General features: G+C 50.7%; 8 protein-coding genes across 8 annotated transcripts; 4 read left to right on the top strand and 4 right to left on the bottom strand.

Moving 5' to 3' along the window:
* Nucleotides 1-156: 156 nt before the first annotated feature.
* Nucleotides 157-911, bottom strand: ASPBRDRAFT_407209 (uncharacterized protein). The gene has a single exon (XM_067624418.1). The coding sequence runs from the start codon at nt 738-740 to the stop codon at nt 282-284; it is 459 nt and encodes a 152-aa protein (XP_067483624.1). The 5' UTR covers nt 741-911; the 3' UTR covers nt 157-281.
* Nucleotides 617-1,205, bottom strand: ASPBRDRAFT_38821 (uncharacterized protein). Its single transcript, XM_067624014.1, has one exon. The coding sequence runs from the start codon at nt 1,018-1,020 to the stop codon at nt 760-762; it is 261 nt and encodes an 86-aa protein (XP_067483623.1). The 5' UTR covers nt 1,021-1,205; the 3' UTR covers nt 617-759.
* Nucleotides 1,206-2,227: 1,022 nt separating this feature from the next.
* On the bottom strand, nt 2,228-2,892 carry ASPBRDRAFT_38819 (uncharacterized protein). The gene has a single exon (XM_067624013.1). It carries the CDS (start codon nt 2,558-2,560, stop codon nt 2,315-2,317), a length of 246 nt encoding a protein of 81 aa, XP_067483622.1. The 5' UTR covers nt 2,561-2,892; the 3' UTR covers nt 2,228-2,314.
* A 3,177-nt stretch (nt 2,893-6,069) lies between these two features.
* ASPBRDRAFT_407163 (uncharacterized protein) lies at nt 6,070-6,736 on the top strand. Its single transcript, XM_067624416.1, has one exon. It carries the CDS (start codon nt 6,298-6,300, stop codon nt 6,679-6,681), a length of 384 nt encoding a protein of 127 aa, XP_067483621.1. The 5' UTR covers nt 6,070-6,297; the 3' UTR covers nt 6,682-6,736.
* A 4,340-nt stretch (nt 6,737-11,076) lies between these two features.
* cyc8 (putative transcriptional corepressor Cyc8) lies at nt 11,077-14,071 on the top strand (the record flags this gene model as incomplete). The annotated part of the gene is made up of 8 exons (XM_067626824.1): nt 11,077-11,251; nt 11,336-11,539; nt 11,598-11,680; nt 11,746-11,925; nt 11,977-12,069; nt 12,125-12,281; nt 12,332-12,576; nt 12,632-14,071. The coding sequence occupies 8 exons, from the start codon at nt 11,077-11,079 to the stop codon at nt 14,069-14,071; spliced, it is 2,577 nt and encodes an 858-aa protein (XP_067483620.1).
* A 707-nt stretch (nt 14,072-14,778) lies between these two features.
* rpL3 (60S ribosomal protein uL3) lies at nt 14,779-16,719 on the top strand (the record flags this gene model as incomplete). The annotated part of the gene is made up of 7 exons (XM_067620494.1): nt 14,779-14,846; nt 15,126-15,134; nt 15,209-15,240; nt 15,329-15,386; nt 15,459-15,615; nt 15,725-16,398; nt 16,464-16,719. 7 exons carry the CDS (start codon nt 14,779-14,781, stop codon nt 16,717-16,719), a joined length of 1,254 nt encoding a protein of 417 aa, XP_067483619.1.
* Nucleotides 16,720-16,786: 67 nt separating this feature from the next.
* On the bottom strand, nt 16,787-17,230 carry ASPBRDRAFT_406900 (uncharacterized protein). Its single transcript, XM_067624410.1, has one exon. It carries the CDS (start codon nt 17,097-17,099, stop codon nt 16,854-16,856), a length of 246 nt encoding a protein of 81 aa, XP_067483618.1. The 5' UTR covers nt 17,100-17,230; the 3' UTR covers nt 16,787-16,853.
* Nucleotides 16,843-18,134, top strand: ASPBRDRAFT_38813 (uncharacterized protein). The gene is made up of 2 exons (XM_067624012.1): nt 16,843-17,665; nt 17,749-18,134. The coding sequence occupies exons 1-2, from the start codon at nt 17,140-17,142 to the stop codon at nt 18,006-18,008; spliced, it is 786 nt and encodes a 261-aa protein (XP_067483617.1). The 5' UTR covers nt 16,843-17,139; the 3' UTR covers nt 18,009-18,134.
* The last annotated feature ends 2 nt before the right edge of the window (nt 18,135-18,136 follow it).

The following is an 18,136-nucleotide window of genomic DNA, read 5'->3' as shown; positions in this document are numbered from 1 at the left end:
TAGCAGGCTGGGACATTGCCGGCTGCTCCATTACGAGCGGAGTAGAGGAAGGAGGGGGGTAATAGGTAGGCACCGAGAGGGAGAGAGCGAGAGAGAGAGAGGGGAGTCGGTGGAGCAATCAAGGGCGCAACCAGAAAATGCTACCCCCTTGAGAAATGCCGCAGGAGCGACACACAAGGTGGTACCAGAGTACGTACACACGCACAGAGATACTGTGTGAAGAGAGCAGCTGCAGGGATGATGTTCACTGCATGGCTCTAGGTGCAAGGGGCATAACGATCTCAAGGCATGTACCGGAGCTTATCAGCCTGACGGGACTTGGGGAGGGAGGAGGGCAAGGAAGGGAGAGTCCAGAGCAAGGCGGAGAAGGGAAATCTGGGAGGGAGGAAGATGCGCAGGAGGGAGCAAAAGAGAGGGGAGGGAGGAGAGGAGGAGGAGGGGGAGGAGAGGAATGGAGGACCAGAGCGGAAGGGAAGGTAGGGAGAGAGTGAGCTTATAAGAAGAATGCCATGGACGACCTTTTTTATTAATTTTTTTTCCTTCTTTTCTTTCACTCCCCTTCCCAAGACAGAAAAAGACAGAGCGGAACGTCCAAGAACAGGCCCAAGAGACCGGCTGGTCTTGTCTTGTCCCAAGACGACTGCAGCGGAAGAGGGAAGGAGATTGGGGGGGAATAGAGTAGTTCTGGTTCTGGTCTGCTTTTTCGCTGCCAAGACGCCCAGCTGCCGAGCCCTTGGCATGGGCAACGTCAAGAGAGTGTCACGGCCAACACCATGGCGTGCGAGGTCCCAAGGATTTTCTCGAAGGTTTGAAAGGGGGAGATTTTCTCTCCCCCCTCGGGTTCGGAGGGCGGAGGGAAGAGGAAGAGGGAAGAAGGAAGAAGGAAGGAAAGGGTGCTAGGCTGAAATTGTGAAGGGAAAAAGGAGCTACCGGAAAGGGACAGATGGGAGTAGCGGGGGAAGGGGAAGAGGAATCGGGGATCGGGGGTAAAAAGTAAAGTGAAGTGAAGATAACAGTCATTAAAGTGAAAAGGAAACAGAACCACTTGCTGACGAGTCAACGAGATTGTTCGTTTCTCTCCTCAGCTAGATAGCTCCACCTCTTTACTATCCCCCCATCTTTCATCTTTCATCTCTCCTGCTTCCCACCTCGGTGGGAAGGAGGAAAAGAGAGAGAGACTGTGTGTGTATTTCCCTGCCTCGTCCTCGTCCGCGTCCAGGTTGCGACGCACACTCCGTACTGGAAATTCAAGTCCCGTTACCTCACCGTCTGCGGTGTTTGGGCGTGTCGCAGGAGCAATGTTACCGTATCTGTACCGCGTGCCAAGATGCCAAGCCCCTGCGGGGATTTTGGTGGACGACCAATGGTTCTTGATTGGCTGGTGGCATCGCGAGCGAGTCCGTGATCCGCATTCGGAGGTTGGCTGGTTGGCTTGGCGGTATTACGGCCAGATCACATCCAGCATAGCGCTGACTGCAGCCAATGCCACCAAATAACTGAATTAACTAATAATACCATCGTGCATTAATCGAGGTATTTCCCGATCTTCTCTTCATTCGCCATGTATCCTTACCAGCAACGTCAACCATCCGCATCCACTATGAGAGCACTTAACCACTATGATGTTAGGTGAACAAATTTAGATATGCTTTACTTCTTGACTCCGAGTTTCGTGACGATCATGACCGGGGATTGTTCATCTGCTCTAAACCTCGAACCTCGGAAACGCAGCTTGGCCCTTCATTCTCTCCAAATATCTATCCTTCCCCCCCAACAAGTGGCGCCCAGCCCAGCCCAGCCCCGCCGGGTATCTACCATCTGGCATTGCTCCTGCTTGGAAGAGCCGTATACCCGGCTTGGGTGGTGTTTCTGCTTCGTGTCCAGCTGGTCGATCCCATCAATAAATTAGGTAACCCGATGTCCGGTGGCGGTCTCTAAAGTCTTGTCCTTCAACATGTTGTGCGACTTTATCAACAAATGGGTAACCCTTCGTTGATCCTAAACATCCCGACTCATCCCAGTCTCACTGCTAAACCACTTGTTTCGAATCAATCGACCAGACTTAGCGAACCCCCTCTCTTGCCGAGAGAGAGATTACGACGGCGATATGCCGGCCATGTGCCCTTCTGACTTAGCCGACATGACGACTGGCTTTCCCAGTAGTCCCTCCGCATAAGATCCCGACTCTGTGCGTATTATTGCGTGGCATGGCTTGGTTTTAGATTTGCTCGTGATCAGCCTCCTTCTGGCCGACTCTTCATAACTAGTTCATTGTCCGTGTCATCTCTCAAGACCGTTTTCTCCCGTTGGTTTTTTATCCCCCTCCCGCCAGATCCAGACTGTTCTTGGCTGCCACGCCCAGACTTCGGATGTGGAAACTCTCCTGCGCCTGTAACTCTTGGCCAGGGACATAGGGCCGATCCCACACTGTAGATATCATGGCTTCCATGCAATTTTCACAGATCCATATTGGTTGTCCCCTGTGGAACGATGTCGGAGATGCTACAAGGTACAGGGTAGCACTATGCATAACTCCCAATGTCTCGGGAACAAATGCCATGTGAACTGCTGGTCCTTGACTCTCTCCTTCTTCGGTGCACAAATGCCCAGTCACCCTCTTCTTGTCCCACGCTAAGCTGGACGGAGTTCTGAATACGTGGATGCCTTGCCGTTGTGGCTTGCAACGTTGGCAGCAGGGTCTAGGTGGCGTGCAAGCCGCTGATGGTGGCGGCTTGAGAAATTGTATATGGCTTCCACAAAAGTTTACTAGCTATAAGTTTCGCGGTTATCATATTCCATTTCCAATCGCTGTTGCTGACTCATATTTAAGTCGAATTATATTCGAGTATATATACTCGCAGACCTCCTCGGCTGTCAGAAATTGGTGACGCGTTGAGTCAATTGATCTGGTCACTCTGATCAGTTACTACGCTCAGTATTTGTCGCATGTGTTCCTTGAGAAGACGAGCACCTGTTTGTTTCATTCATCTGTGAAGGCGACGAATTTTCACACACCAGAGCGACTGTGTTGAGGGCTGCCTGTTGGGTTGCCAAGTGTTGTGCGGAGTTCTCGAAGAAGTCCAGCAGGAAATTACAGAGCCGTTCTTCAATAAGCAAAACTTCAAGCCTTCAGACAATTACACTAACTACCCGGAAGGCGTAAACTTCCCGTCGCATACTGGTCAGTCCTGACTAGACACGGTCGACACATTCAATGACCCACCTGCAAGGAGTTGATGAAAGGCGCCTAGATACTAAGATAACACATCAACATTCGTCTCCCCCCTGCGTCCTCATGGAGGGTGTCACAGCAGGCACTAGTCAAATCAGCAAGTAACATCGCTCCCATTGTCGGCAGAATATGTTGCTGTGGCTGGCCTTTTCCGGATGTCTTTTGCTTTTTTTTTTATCGCCCCAGCAGCTGCATATCAAGTCATCGTCCGGGTCTCCTGTAACTTGTGAACTAACCAAATATTCCTCCGGATTCTTGGTTGTTTCACCGGGAACAATCAGGTGAGATCCCCGATCCAGGCCCAGAGCAGATGCCCGACTTATACACCTTGGTTGATTTGTTACTAGTTGAAGCCAAGGAGCTTTGGGTTCTTCTAGAAGCGAGGAATGTCACATTTACATGTGTCTGAAGAATCCCCTTTGTTGTTACTTACTTGCCCCTTGACTCTGAATGGACATTTAGCATTCAACTGTCCTCGGTAAATAGACTGTGCCACTGGGATTTACAACAGTAGCATAGTTGACATTTCACATGAAGAGCTAAGCTTTCACAATGCTACTGTTCAATGGAGTACACGACACAGTAACATTCTAGGAGCTTTTCAATTATAGTAGTGTCGGACTTTGTAGAAGTGACCCTGCAACGACAAATGTGTATCCATACTTTCATGGTACAACATATCCCTCAGTGATGATCGTGAACCGGAGACTAGAAGCATCTAACAACAATAAGCAACCTGAAGCATATTATTAAATCTGAATCCATCTACTCCATATTCTTATACCACAATATAACATGAATCACATCTTGATCAACAACTATCACACCATCCATCGTAACCTACTACCTCTACTTTTACTTACAACCATTCACCCTTCCTTCCATCCAACCCTACATCCACACATCCACAGATACATACATACACATACATACATGCATATATCAGTTCACACAAGAGATTACCGCCCCTTACAGCTACCATCATACTACGTCCCTCGTTTCAAACGCAGCCCAGTTCTACAGACAAGATGTAGTAACTTAAGTAGCACGATCTACGTGATGACTAGTAGTTCGTCACTAGAATAAGATTATTTTCCTGCATCTACTACTTGCTTCAGTCGGTTCCAGTTACAACAGTCACCCTAGTTAACTAAGGTGTCTAAGTAAGTAAGTATTAGTTAACTAAGCCGTAGCTGATCTCTGATCTGATCTGATCTGATCTGATCTGATCACATCTCATCTCAGCTGATTCGATCGTTGATCGTCGATGGGTTCCGGTCTTTCCCCCGCGCGGCGCCCCCTTTTCTATACTCACAGTATGTACAGATGAGGTCGGAGAGGGGTAAGAGGAAGTGGAAATTGATCACCACTTATTTTGTAGCTTGTAGCATGTAAGTGGTAGTGATAGTGATGTTCACTGTTATCTTATATTTATTCTCCAATATATCAGTAGTGCACAAGGTAAATATATAATATGCTCACAAATCCAACTATAAACGACTATAATCAAGTAATTACAGTAGATGGGTCACCTACAATTACTCATCTATATAAAAGGAAACAATGGCATAAAGTAGTCCATCTACCCACTACTGTGGATAGGAGCTCGGGGAATTTTAGCCCCCTAGACTCGAGTCATTACGGAGTACATTCGAATTTGGGTCCTTTCTTCCTGTCTAGACTACATATGGCAGTAGCGTTTCCATGGAAGACATCAATAAATAGGTGGATACTAACCCACAGTCTGTCCGAGAAAAGGCCCGCTAAACTAGACCTAGCGAAAACTCTATTTCTTTTGCTACGTTCTATGGTGTGGTGTGGATGAAATGCGCATCTATCCGAAAATGATGATGATACTGGTGATACTGATGATGATGACGAATGGGGTCATTATTAGGTCAGCTGCTACTCCAACTACTTACCAACCTGGATAAAATTAGAATTTGAAGATTGCTGGGTCCCGAGCTCGTTCCATTCCAGAAAAACGTAAATGGTGACGATGATGATGATGATGATGATGATGAGCAAAGTAGGGGGGTGGAGTTGCATTTGTGGTGCACTACGCTTGCAGAACAGAACAACAGTTACCCTTACCCTAACTACCCTACTTACCTATTTAGTACTAGTAGAATAGGGTAGCTAACTAAATAAAGCCAAGGCATCAAGGCAGAAATACCACGCAAGGCATAGTTAGCATGGGCTGAATGAAGTGTTTTGACCGTCGTCCGTCACCGGAAGCCGGGCCATGCCGAAGGGTGACATTTTCGGTTGGTCGGCTAGACCCAAAACGTGTGGTCTGTGCCTGAGGGGTACTTCCATGCCATCCCCCTAGTTAGTAAGTAGAGATTTACTTAGTAACTACGGAGTAGATAGTGGAGGAGGATTAAAGAGGTTTATGTTGGTTAGACTGCCTTGGCTATTTTGGGGGCTGAATTTACTCCCTGGTATTAATATAATTGTTGTTGTTGTTGTTGCTGCTGCTGCTGTTGCCGCTACTAGTATGCTTATGGAATGGGAAAATAAAAAGAGTTCGCTCAAGTCGTACAGTGATTAGGTTTATCTTCCTGGAAGCATCGAGATGGAGATGTGATGATTGAAGATGACACATGGATTGATTTGAAGGAATATATTGGCCGATAATGATGACCTGTCAATTTATATTTTCGATTTGTTCCCTTTCTCTTTCTGGTGTGGATATATACAACGCATGTGGTCTACTTGCTTTGTACATAAGCCAGCCAGCCGTTTGCTGGGACTGTTGAGACACTTTGACAGATAGGCAGACCTGGAAGGGAGAGAAAAACCAAGAATCGTCATCCCTACCTACCTACCTACATAAGTACATACATACATAGAAGGATTGTGTGAAAGCGGCGGCAGTAGCAGCAGCAGCAGCTACTAGAGTGTGGATCGCATGATGTCGTGTAACGTTGATAGAACGGGGAAAAAGAAGAAGGGAAGCGAAGGGAGGGGGGAAAGATGGAGACTGGAGAAGGGCGCCGCTCGCGCGCGGCTTCGGGGGGTAAAAGGAAAGAAAAAATGAAGAGGAGACGACTAAAGTATCCATGACAGCCTGGTTCTTTCTGGCGGTTAGAGTCAGTAAGTTTGGCTGGTTGCCCTGTCAAGCCCGTTTTGGGGTTCAATTATTTTATTCCATCCCCATATTTTTTTTTCCATTTTCGATTTTTATTTTTCCCAGCAAGAATTCAGAAATATCCCAAGTCCTGATTTTCTTTTTTTCTCTGCTGCTTTGCTTCTTGTCCCTAGCGCTGCTGGGTCCGGTCCCTGTGCGCAAACTGGCGCAGCAGCAGGCATACTTGCATAAACCATCGGCAGTCATCAGATCAGCCTGTCAAAAGGCATCGTACAGGTGGAACGAAAAATGTACGGAGTATGTCGGGGGTGGGTGGGTGTGTGTGTCTGTTGGGGAATCTAGAAAGTTAGTTTAGATTTCTTTTTTTTTTTATGTACTATCTACCTAGATTGCAGCTTCTAGATTTCCTACCTACAGTGATAGTCATCCATGCTGCTTGCCTACTTATTTTTCTTTCTGTCCTGTCCGCCTGTCGGGCTGTACGTGCATAGTACTATGGCCCCCTCACGCCCACCCCCGGCAAAAGTTGCTTCGTAAGTAAGCGCCGTGCGTGCATGGGTGATGATGATAAGCTGCAAGCAAATTACTAGTAGATAATAAAAACAGGGGTATTTATGGGGAAAATAGTAGTTAAGTTAATCTAATCCCTGCTGCCCAGGAGAAGGTGTTGGTGTTATATCGCTGGGCGGTTGTACTATTGTCTACTACTCATGAGAGGGCTGGAAGGGAGGAAATGAAGCTTCCTATCTATCTATCTATCTATCGACTAGCGTGAGAGATTAGCCTGAATGGATGTGCATGCAGATTTGGACTCCTTGTTGTACTTAAGCAGGCAGACAAGCAAGCACTGCATTGGACAAGAATAGAACACCACTGATGCACTTCGTCGAAAGGGTTGCTCACCCCCTTGCGATACAAATCTGCCCGAGTAACCCACATACCGACCACATTGTCAATGCATTGTTTGTGCTCCTGCTATCGTGTTTCAGGTACATTGCTGGGCGGCATTCATCAGCGTATACCGGTTGCGAAGAATGGGTGGATAACTGGGCGGGTGGCAGCTCCGGTCGGCCGGGTTTGCGATCTGGTATGTAAGATGGAGGGAATCCGTGCCTTGCCTTGCCTCCACTGACTGGGCTGAGGAGGTAACTGTCACTCAACTCCGTCTTCGCCAGGTAGGGGTTTGTTCTACTAGGGGGTTGTAGTATGGGGTAGAAATGCCCCTATATTACTTGCTTGTTGGTAATTTTTTTTTCTTTTTTTATGATCCCTTTAACATTCTGACTCCATCCAACTTCCAGCTTGTGGGGGTGTATAAATATAAGTACTGTGTAGACTGTAGACTAGACTAGATTATTGTTGGGTGCTGCTCGAGCCTCTCCCTTAGGAGCGACTTGATTTGGAAAAAGGCATTCGGATCCGACACGAGAATAGGGGCCCGAAGCCGCTCATTGTGAATCACTCCTTTCCTGAATGGTAAAAGGAAGCCATACCTTATTATCCACCCGTCGCTAGAAGCTCCCACTGTGCCCTTTTATAGTTAGTATCCCGGCATTGGCATCCTGATATGGCAAAGCTGCAAAAAGGTCCCCAAGGGGGAAGTGTGGCCTTCCGAAGAAATAATGCGATACTTGGGAGAGATAGAGTGTGTTAGCCTGTTAGGTGGCTTCTTATTATTTTCTTAGTCCCGTGCGGTTGTTATTTAGTGCGAAAGAAGGGGGAGGGGGAAAGAGATGATTTGGGAGGCCAGAAGGGTAAGGGAGAGAGGAAAATGAGGGAAATGAGGGAGAAGGGCGAAAAGGGAAGTACACAGAAAGAAAAAAAAGAAAATGTGGGAAAAATAGGACAAAGGATCGGCCCACCCAGGTGATGTATCAAGATCATCGACACCAACAGAAGAGCCGACGGATCAGCATCGGGAACGGCCCACCCAAAGGAATCCGTTAAGAATCTGTGGCTGGTGGCTGGTGCCGGTAGGTGGCATTTCCCATGTGTGGGATCTGGCCTAGCGTGCTTAGGTAAGCCTGCCGCTGCGGCAGTCCCGCGGCTGAAGCCTCTGAACGAGCCATGACGGAAGGGGCAAAAAACTGAGGAAAAAGCAATTCACCCTCCCGATTCGTTACCCTGCTCTAGCAGTACTAAGTTTAAGCGTCACTTCTTCCCACAAAACCCGGTCAACAATGAAGTTCCAGAGAAACTTTATTCTCCCTTTGTTGGAACTATTTGGTACCTTTTCTTCCTCCCCCAAGATATGGGCAATCGAGGCGCCTGCAGACCGCTGAGCATAATCGGGAAGGTGCAGGATTGGCTGGGTGCACTGGCACCTGGTCACTCTGATTTAGCGTAGAAAGGGGATCACTGTGATGGAACTTGGGAGGGGAGGGGGGAAGAATTTGGCCTGTGGGTTACTTATTGGTTGACAGACCCGGCTGTCGTTGCTCGGTGCCGCCGGCAAGACCATGGGGCCGAGCATTGGGAGCGTGGACTCATCATTACAGTCGAGGGGGTCTCCTACTCCATCTGTACGCAAGTGCATGTATCGTCCGGCACCGAGGGAGGGCACAGTAAGCAAGCCGTTTTTGGGTGAGCCATTGGGGGAGAGAGAGAGAGACTGAGAGGGGGGCGACTGCAACATTTGGACTTTGCAGGTGGTCCGAGTGTGGAGTACGCCTCATGCCTGACTAGGCTGCCGGGAGCTTAGGTGGTTGAGCTTATGGCCATACACCAGTCAGGTAGCGCAGCATGTCGGTTGAGGGCCCCACAGCCGCAGTCAGGAATTATTGGCGGCCCTCCGTACATATGGCACTAATTTATTAAATAATAAATAAAAAATGGGCACGGGGAAGAGAGGTCAGTCCGGGTGGGTCTGGGTTCCATGGCCCACCTGCAGCCCCCCATCGGCGAGTCACAACCGGGGGTTCGTGCTAGACTTACCACTCTCCCCCCTCTCTCCCGCCATCCCTGGAGGTGCCTTCCTGGCTCCGGCGCTTGCATCCTCGTCAAACACTGCCCTGTTTCGGGGCGGTTCGACTCCATACCCACTAAACTTTTTGCTGAACCCGTCCCATCACTCCCATGAGAAGTGTGGCCCCCCTCCTCCTCTCTCCATTGTATCCACTCTTGTCAATTTGAGGCTACTGCTCATAGTCGCCCAATTTTATTTTTATTTTTATTTTCTTTTTTCCTCCCTCATTTTATTTGATTCATTTCGGGATTTTCCTAATTAATATTTTCCCTTCCTCTTAAATTTGCTCTCAACTTAGTTGACTCGTAACTATCACATCCGCCCCACCTGCCAGCATGGCGCTAAACCCTTGTCCATAGCACAATCACACTGCGATGTTCTCCCCCTCATTACTCCGTAGAGACCGGAGAGAGCCACTGGGATAGCAGGAAGCGAAAAATAAGAAAAGTAAGGAATTAGTGAAGTAGAAGTGAGGAACCTCTTCGACTTATCTATCGTAAAGTAGAGACAGATGGTAGGGTACATATATATATGTTGTAGCTATGGAAAACAAGTCCTTCTCTCTTCATTCATATCCTAATTTTCTCGACTTCATTCTCGTCATATTTTTCTACTATCGACTGGCGACCGCCTCAATACAGAGAACCATACAAAATTTTGTTCAATTAGAGAACTCTACATGCGTTTCAAAGCCATAGGCGATAATGTAGAGAAAACAATGTGCTGCCTGGCTCACCACTTTATGTATCTCATTTTAGCTTACTATTATTAATATCATTATCTCACTGGTGCCGTGGTCTGCATGATGCTTATAGGAGTATCTAGCTTGGGTGAATGCATCCTCCGGCGCTCACCTGAGTTTCCGGGCGCCCGGAAAATATTAACTGTAAATACCCGCGGACACGACTCCAGGTTGTCCCCACCCGCTAGGCCGTTCCTGGACGTAAAGCTGCCTGTCTTCGGCTTGGCGCCGGACGACCGCCATCTCAGCTTTTCCGTGCTTTCCTTTGGTTTCGCTGACTGCTGGAGAGCTGCACAACCACTAGCGCCGCTTGGCAATTTTCGCACTCTACCACCAGCCCCTCGACCTTTCCCTCCTCTCTTCCCATTTCCTCTCCTCTCCTTCTCTCTTCTTCCCTTTTCCCTCTCTCTTCCTCTCTCTTTTCCCCTTCCCTTTCTGCTTTGGCTTCCCTTACCCCGTAACTTGACCTTTGCTTGGCCCTTGGTCTTCCAATTCCACACCACCCCCATCCCTCACTTTCCCATCTTCCCACTCTCTCAAGCCTTTCCGCCCGCTTTTGCCTCATCTTGCTTGTTTCTTACTCGTGTCTTTTCCAATCCTTTGCCCCCTTCCCCGTAGTTCTTGATTGTCGCTCCACACGCTTGTTCCGTCCCGTCCCCAGCCATATACCTGCATTCGGGACTTGATTGATCCTGCACGTTCTTTGCCGCTCGAATTCCGCAGCATCTACCTCACCACGAGCGACCAGGAATCGTCCCGTTTCGCATTCCTTCAATTCCACCCTGTCGTCGTGACGACGTTTGGTTCTAGACTCGCTAGCGCGGCAGTTATCTTGGGAACCCTTTTGTCCCGCACGCGGTCGCGCTTCGTTTGAACATCATTGGGTGACTGGTTTGCGCGACTACGTCCATCGGGACTGTGCGACCTCTTAGTGACACGGGCGCCCATTGCATCACCTGTGTCGCAAAGGCGAGCCAAGAGCTTCGTCACTGTCAACACCTGGATACATTGCGTTCTGTGACAACTTCGACCGACCGGCCACGATGGCTCATACCCAACCGTCTCCCACAGGAGGCGTCACTCCTCACCATGGCCATATCGCAGCTCACCCTCAAGTTAATGGCCACATGCCGCTGCAGACTCAAACCCAGAAAGGCCCCCCTCTGAGCACTGCTCAGAAGATCGCCGCGCTTAATGAGCAGGTTTGGCTTCAAATCGGTAAGTGAATGGCTGATCTGCGTCTCGCAAGAAGAGCGCGTCGACCATTCGGCAAAGCGACGGCTGCTGACAATCTTCGCGCAGGAAACCTTACCGAGATGATCGGCGACTTGGATGGTGCCATGAACGCCTACGAGCAAGCTTTACGGCATAACCAATGGTCGATCCCTGCGATGAACGCGATCTCTTGTATTCTGCGGACGAAGGAACAGTTTCCGAAGGCGATTGAGTATCTTCAGAATATTCTGAAGTTGGATCCGACCAGTGGAGAAACTTGGGGCAGTCTAGGTACTTGAATTTGGTATCGTCCACCCATCTAAGTGCACTAACTAAAGTCGCACCTTAGGTCACTGTCATCTGATGATGGATAATCTGCAAGAGGCGTATACCTCCTACCAACAGGCTCTGTACCACTTGCGCGACCCCAAGGTTAGTGAGACCACACGCAGGATTTGCAAGAGCAATGGCTAACGTTTCTTCTTTTTTTTTCCTAGGAGCCCAAGTTGTGGTATGGTATTGGCATCCTCTATGATCGCTATGGCTCTCTCGACCACGCCGAAGAAGCCTTCTCTCAGGTCATGCGCATGGCCCCCGATTTCGAAAAGGCCAATGAGATCTACTTCCGGCTCGGAATCATATACAAGCAGCAGCAGAAGTTCACACAAAGTTTAGAGGTATGTGCAGAAGGTTACCATGCCGTCTCGTTCTTGTGCTGATTTGTTCAGTGTTTCAAATATATCGTTGGCGACCCCCCTCGCCCATTGACGGAAGAGGACATCTGGTTCCAGATCGGCCATGTCCATGAGCAGCAGAAGGATGTATGGGTTTTCTGAATACCGAAGAAAATGATTCTGGCTATTAACGCATTCACAGTTCGAAGCTGCGCAGCAAGCTTACCGGCGAGTCCTGGACCGCGATCCCAACCATGCGAAGGTTCTGCAACAGCTTGGGTGGCTTTTCCATCAACAAAGCAACAACTACACCAGCCAGGAGAAGGCTATTGAGTTCCTTGAGAAGTCTGTCAGCGCAGGTAGGTCCTCTGCATCGTTTTCCGCATTCCTTCCGCTAACATCCTACTAGACAACAGCGATGCCCAAAGCTGGTATCTTCTCGGTCGCTGCTACATGTCGCAAGCCAAGTACCCCAAGGCTTATGAAGCTTATCAGCAAGCCGTCTACCGGGACGGTCGGAACCCGACTTTCTGGTGCTCGATTGGTGTGCTCTATTACCAGATCAATCAGTACCGGGATGCTTTGGATGCCTATTCTCGTGCTATTCGTTTGAACCCCTACATTTCGGAGGTGTGGTACGACCTGGGAACTCTGGTGAGTGTTCATGTCCAATGTGAGTCGTCCGGTAGGAAAACTGACCTGTGGACAGTACGAGTCCTGCAACAACCAGATCGCGGACGCGCTGGATGCGTACGGTCGGGCTGCCGACCTCGACCCGACCAATGTTCATATCAAAGCGCGCCTCCAGCTCCTCCAAAGCCAATTGTCCGGTTCCAGTCAGGGCAACGCTCCCGCTCCTCAGCCGCAGGATGTTCATCCCCAGGCTTATCAAGCTCCTGGCGTAGGAGCGCCTCCGGCGCCTCAATGGGGTGCACCAGCGCCAACCGGTGGTCCACCCCCGCAGGCTCCCGCTCCACCAAGACAGATAGCTGACTGGAACCGTGGCATCAATGAACTCCAGTCCCAGGCACAGGCACAAGCCGCCAATGGTTTTGACCACCGTGACGCCGTCCGTGCTCCCGCCTCTCTACAGCAACCAAGCCCGCGACAAGAACCCGGAAGAGGCTTCCCCGATGCTATGCGTGCGCAGCCAACCCGCTCCCCGAAGACTACCCTCACCGGCCCGGGTGTTTACGGACAGCCCCATGGCCTTCAGCTCGCCAACCCCCCACCTAACGCCCTCGATCGTGCTGCTGCCGCGACGGCCTTTTCGCCAGCTACTCGTGGCCCCTTGCCGCCCGCTCCTCCCGGCCCTCCCGCTGCTCCGGGTGCTCCAAATGGACCTGCGTCAGCTAACGCTCTGCCTCCCTACCATCGCCCCTTCACCCCACCCACTGAGGTTCGACCTTTGCGTGATGAGCGGCCTTCATCACCCGGTTCTACATACCCGCACCAGCAGTATCACCACGGCCCTAGTCTCCCTGCTGGTATTGCTGGGGGTGCCCCTCCTCCGGCTTCTGCTATTAGTGCCGCTGAGGCTGCCGCTCGCGAACGCGAAGAACGTCCTGGTTCAGCCATGAAGCGCGGCCGAGAATGGGAGGCGGAAGCTGGACCTGCGAAGAAGATCGCCAACGAAGAGAGTCGTGCTCGCCTCGACGATCAGCTGTCTCGTCGTGTCACTCCGCCGAACCGTATGCCCTCACCCGGGGAGATTCAGCGACGCAGTTCTTCGGAAATCCGCCGTGAGGACCAGCGTCGCGTCAACGAGAACTACCATCCTTCTGAGGCGGCCCACCACCCTCCTACGTTGCCTTCTATTCAGCACATGCCCCCTCACCCGTCTGGCCCGAGCCTCCCGCCTATGGCCGAAAGCTCTACTGCGCCTTCCAACGGACCGCCGTCGGGACCCTCTGCCGCCCAGGTCCAGGTGAAGGAGGAGCCGGCGCGCGGCGAACAGGCACCTGCACATGAGCCCGCAGCGCGGAAGATGGACGTTGACGAAAACTACGATGATGACGATGATGAGAAACGAGCTAGTGCTGTTGTGAAGGGAAGCCCGCACGCCGCTGGGTCGAGCAACAATGGTAGCAATGGTGTCCTGAGTGCTGGCAACCCACCCACGCCAGCGAAGCCGGAATCTGCGGTCTAGAAGCTTGTGGTGCAGCACTACTTGATGTATTATGTGAGGTGGATCGTTGGGTCTATCGAGGCTCAAGGAAAGAACAGTCCGTATGAAAGTTTTCGTCATGAGAAGTCACTGCCCTCGTTTGCTTCCGCCCCCCCCCCCTGTTTCCTTGAATTCGTCTATATATTTCTTTTCCGACTTTCGGTGGCAGTTCCGTTCATGTACTGTTTTACCACCCAGGCTTGTTTGTATTGTAGGATTGGCATTTCAAGGGGCGGTCTTGATGGTCATTTGTTCTAAAGTTCTATTCAATTTTGTGTGTGCGTGTTTGAATGAGTACTGTCTGCTGGGTGATATACACTCGCCTTGAGCAGCTAGGAAATCCAAATACACTGATCTACAATCTACTCAACTTTCAACGATGATAATATGCCTCGCATGTATGACAACGATACATTTATTTGGAACAAGTAGAATGTAATAAGACTGGTGATCAGCCAGAATATTACCAACGGACACGGCGAGGGTCAACGGAGGCTACTAGCGCCAAGTCTCACCGTGCGTTTCAATCGTGGGGACGGTCCTTACGGGGGCGTTTAATTCTGGGTCTGGGACTCCGGTGGATGTCGGGTCAAATCCAGGTCGAACGGTTTTCCGTCAGTGATCGTACAGCCTTGCAGCCTGCCGTGTTTCGTTGGCCAACGAACTCAGCAGTAAGTTCGCACAGGAACATGGGGAGTCATAGGGTGCATAAATGGCCTTCCAGCATTGTGGAAGGGCGCAAGACGGATTACCCTAAGTAGGGCAATGGCGCAGACACTTGGAGGCAGGCACTGGATCTGGTAATATTGCCGACCGGGAGATTCGCCCGACAGCAGGAACCTCGTGACCGTAAGTTGTGCTGCCTGAGGCACAGAGGAACTCAGGTCTCGGTCCCGTGGTCGCTTAACCCGAACGGGTAATCCACGCCAAGACTTCGCTTAGATCAGCCCACATTCGTTAAGCGTGCAAAATACGACTTTCGGCAAACTCAGAGATAGACACTCTCACTCACCACTTCGACGACTAACGACAACAGGGTCAAGATGTAAGTTGGGCCTGCCGCAATATGACAATTGTTGACCTCCAGGGATGATGTCGCTGATTCAATTTATTTTACAGGAGTCACCGGAAGTACGAAGCGCCTCGGCACGGTTCGTCAACCTACTTTGCGACCTCTCAAACGATACTGGAATCTCGAGGTCTTGTGTGTGGATGGTATACTGACATGGATTTCGACAGGCTCTCTTGCCTACCTGCCCCGCAAGCGCGCTGCCCGCCACCGTGGAAAGGTCAAGAGGTTAGTTTTTGGCCCGCGAAGACGAGACGAAAAAATGGAGATCTGAAGGACATATACTGAACTGTTCGGCAGCTTCCCCAAGGATGACCCCAAGAAGCCCGTCCACCTGACGGCCACCATGGGCTACAAGGCCGGTATGACCACCGTCGTCCGTGACCTTGACCGTCCCGGTGCCAAGATGCACAAGAAGGAAGTTGTCGAGGCCGCTACCGTCATCGAGACTCCTCCCGTACGTTGGACCCCTTGTCAGGAAGAGAACGGAAGGAAAAAAAAATTCTTCTCTCTGGCCTGGCTATCTGGATCTGTTCAATAACTGACCTGGATATCTCGATTTATAGCTTGTCGCTGTCGGTGTTGTCGGTTACATTGAGACTCCCCGTGGTCTCCGCTCTCTCACCACCGTCTGGGCTGAGCACCTGAGCGACGAGGTCAAGCGCCGCTTCTACAAGAACTGGTACAAGAGCAAGAAGAAGGCTTTCACCAAGTACGCCAAGAAGCACGCCGAGGAGAACGGTGCTTCCATCACCCGCGAGCTCGAGCGCATCAAGAAGTACTGCACTGTCGTCCGTGTCCTCGCCCACACCCAGGTCCGCAAGACTGCTCTCAAGCAGAAGAAGGCCCACTTGATGGAGATCCAGGTCAACGGTGGCTCCGTTGCCGACAAGGTTGACTTCGCCCGCAACCTGTTCGAGAAGCCCATTGAGATCGACAGCATCTTCGAGAAGGACGAGATGATCGATGTCATCGCCGTCACCAAGGGTCACGGTTTCCAGGGTGTCACCAGCCGTTGGGGCACCAAGAAGCTTCCCCGTAAGACTCACAAGGGTCTGCGTAAGGTCGCTTGTATCGGTGCCTGGCACCCTAACCACGTCCAGTGGACTGTTGCCCGTGCTGGTCAGATGGGTTACCACCACCGTACCTCTTGCAACCACAAGGTCTTCCGTGTTGGCAAGGGCTCCGATGAGGGTAACGCCTCCACCGACTTCGATATCTCCAAGAAGCAGATCACCCCGTAAGTAGCCTAATACTCTGAAAGCTGAAAAAAAAAAGGGCGTCGACGCTAACAATCTACTACAGCATGGGTGGCTTCGTTCACTACGGTGAGGTCAAGAACGACTTCATTCTCCTTAAGGGTTCCGTCCCCGGTGTTAAGAAGCGTGTCATGACCCTCCGCAAGACCCTGTACCCCCAGACCAGCCGCAGGGCCACCGAGAAGATCGAGCTCAAGTGGATCGATACCTCCTCCAAGTTCGGTCACGGTGCTTTCCAGACCCCCGAGGAGAAGCGTGCCTTCATGGGTACCCTCAAGAAGGACCTGGAGACTTCCGCTTAAGGTGTTTATGGAAATGTCGGTTCGGTGTAGTGCAAATTATATTACGTTTCAATAAAAGCGAAGAATACCTTTCACTTTTTCCTATGGTGTCACGGTAGTTTACGTAGCAATAATAATGTGTTGGATTTTATCTGTTATCTGCCACTAAAAGTCGCTGCATCGTACAGAATAGACCTCGGAAAGCTTTCAAAAGGGTCATTCTCAGTACTAGGCAAGGCTGGTGGTGTGTGCGTAGACTCCGCTGCAAATTTTCCTGGATCGGACCCCGTACCCCGTCCAAGACCAACAAGACCAGAGGATTTGCACCAGCTATCCATCCTTCGACACCCTTCACTGGCTGCTTGTCTGTCCCTGTTCCACACCATCCTTCTAGAAGCCATCCATTCATTTCCCTCTGTTGTCCATCACAGCACCAATCAGATGACCGCCGCAAGTCTGCGCCGCTGGCCGCTCAGCCGCACTGGCCATTGCGTCATTGATCCCAACGTGCCTTGGGCTTCGATTATTTCCTCCTCCACAACATCTGCTCGTCCTTCCTCAGTCCAGCTTCAACAGCCCCTTCAGATTACTCGAACATACCACCAGAATTCATCTCGAATCCGCCTCCAAAACAGTCCTTACGTTGTTGTCTCCACAATCTCATCATTGAGACCACCAGCATCCAAAACCACCTTCATTACCCCTCCTCCCACCCGCACTATGTCTTCCGACAACGATTACATGGCCTTTCTAAACAAGGCCAACGCAGACCTCAGTGCCAGCCAAGTCCAGCCTCAACGAGACACCACTTCCTCCACCCCACGCACCCAAACCATCCACACCGACGTCCGCATCCCCGCGCCCCTCACCTCCGTCGACGCCTTCTACATCTCTGAAACAGATGAGCCATTTGAGCCTGTCGCTCTGAAATGGCCTGATGCGGGGCGTGGGATTTGGCCTGATGCTGGTGAGTCTGTCCGTTCTGTCACTGCATGCATATATACTGGATGTTATCTGTTAGGCCACAAAGCTAACGTGAATTGGTAACAGCTGCCCTTTCCAACTTGATTTCCCCAGATGCAGACCTCTCCAACTCCATCGAGACATTGACATTCTCGACATTCGACCCGAAGAATCAGTATGCGGGGGTGGTGAGGGCTGTTAGGGCTGCTGTCGGTGATGAGGAGGGCGCGAATATCAAGGTCTACCGGGTTGAGGTGGCGAGGTCGAGAGTGGAGTATTTTGTTTTGGCGCTGGATGGGACAGAGGGCTTGGTTGTTGGGTTGAGGGCTAAGGCTATTGAGACTTAGGTTGATGGTCTATGAGTGATGCTGTCAGTAGGGTAATGTGAGGATGACTTTTACGTGAGAACCCTAATATTGGAAAGACGTTACTTAATTAACAGGAGCAATGATAATAAGATCATTTGGTGATCTGC

The sequence above is a fragment of the Aspergillus brasiliensis genome, assembly GCF_001889945.1.
Source record: "Aspergillus brasiliensis CBS 101740 unplaced genomic scaffold ASPBRscaffold_2, whole genome shotgun sequence".
Lineage (NCBI taxonomy): Eukaryota > Fungi > Ascomycota > Eurotiomycetes > Eurotiales > Aspergillaceae > Aspergillus > Aspergillus brasiliensis.
Note: the sequence above shows the minus strand (reverse complement) of the source record. Positions and strands in the feature narration are given on the sequence as shown.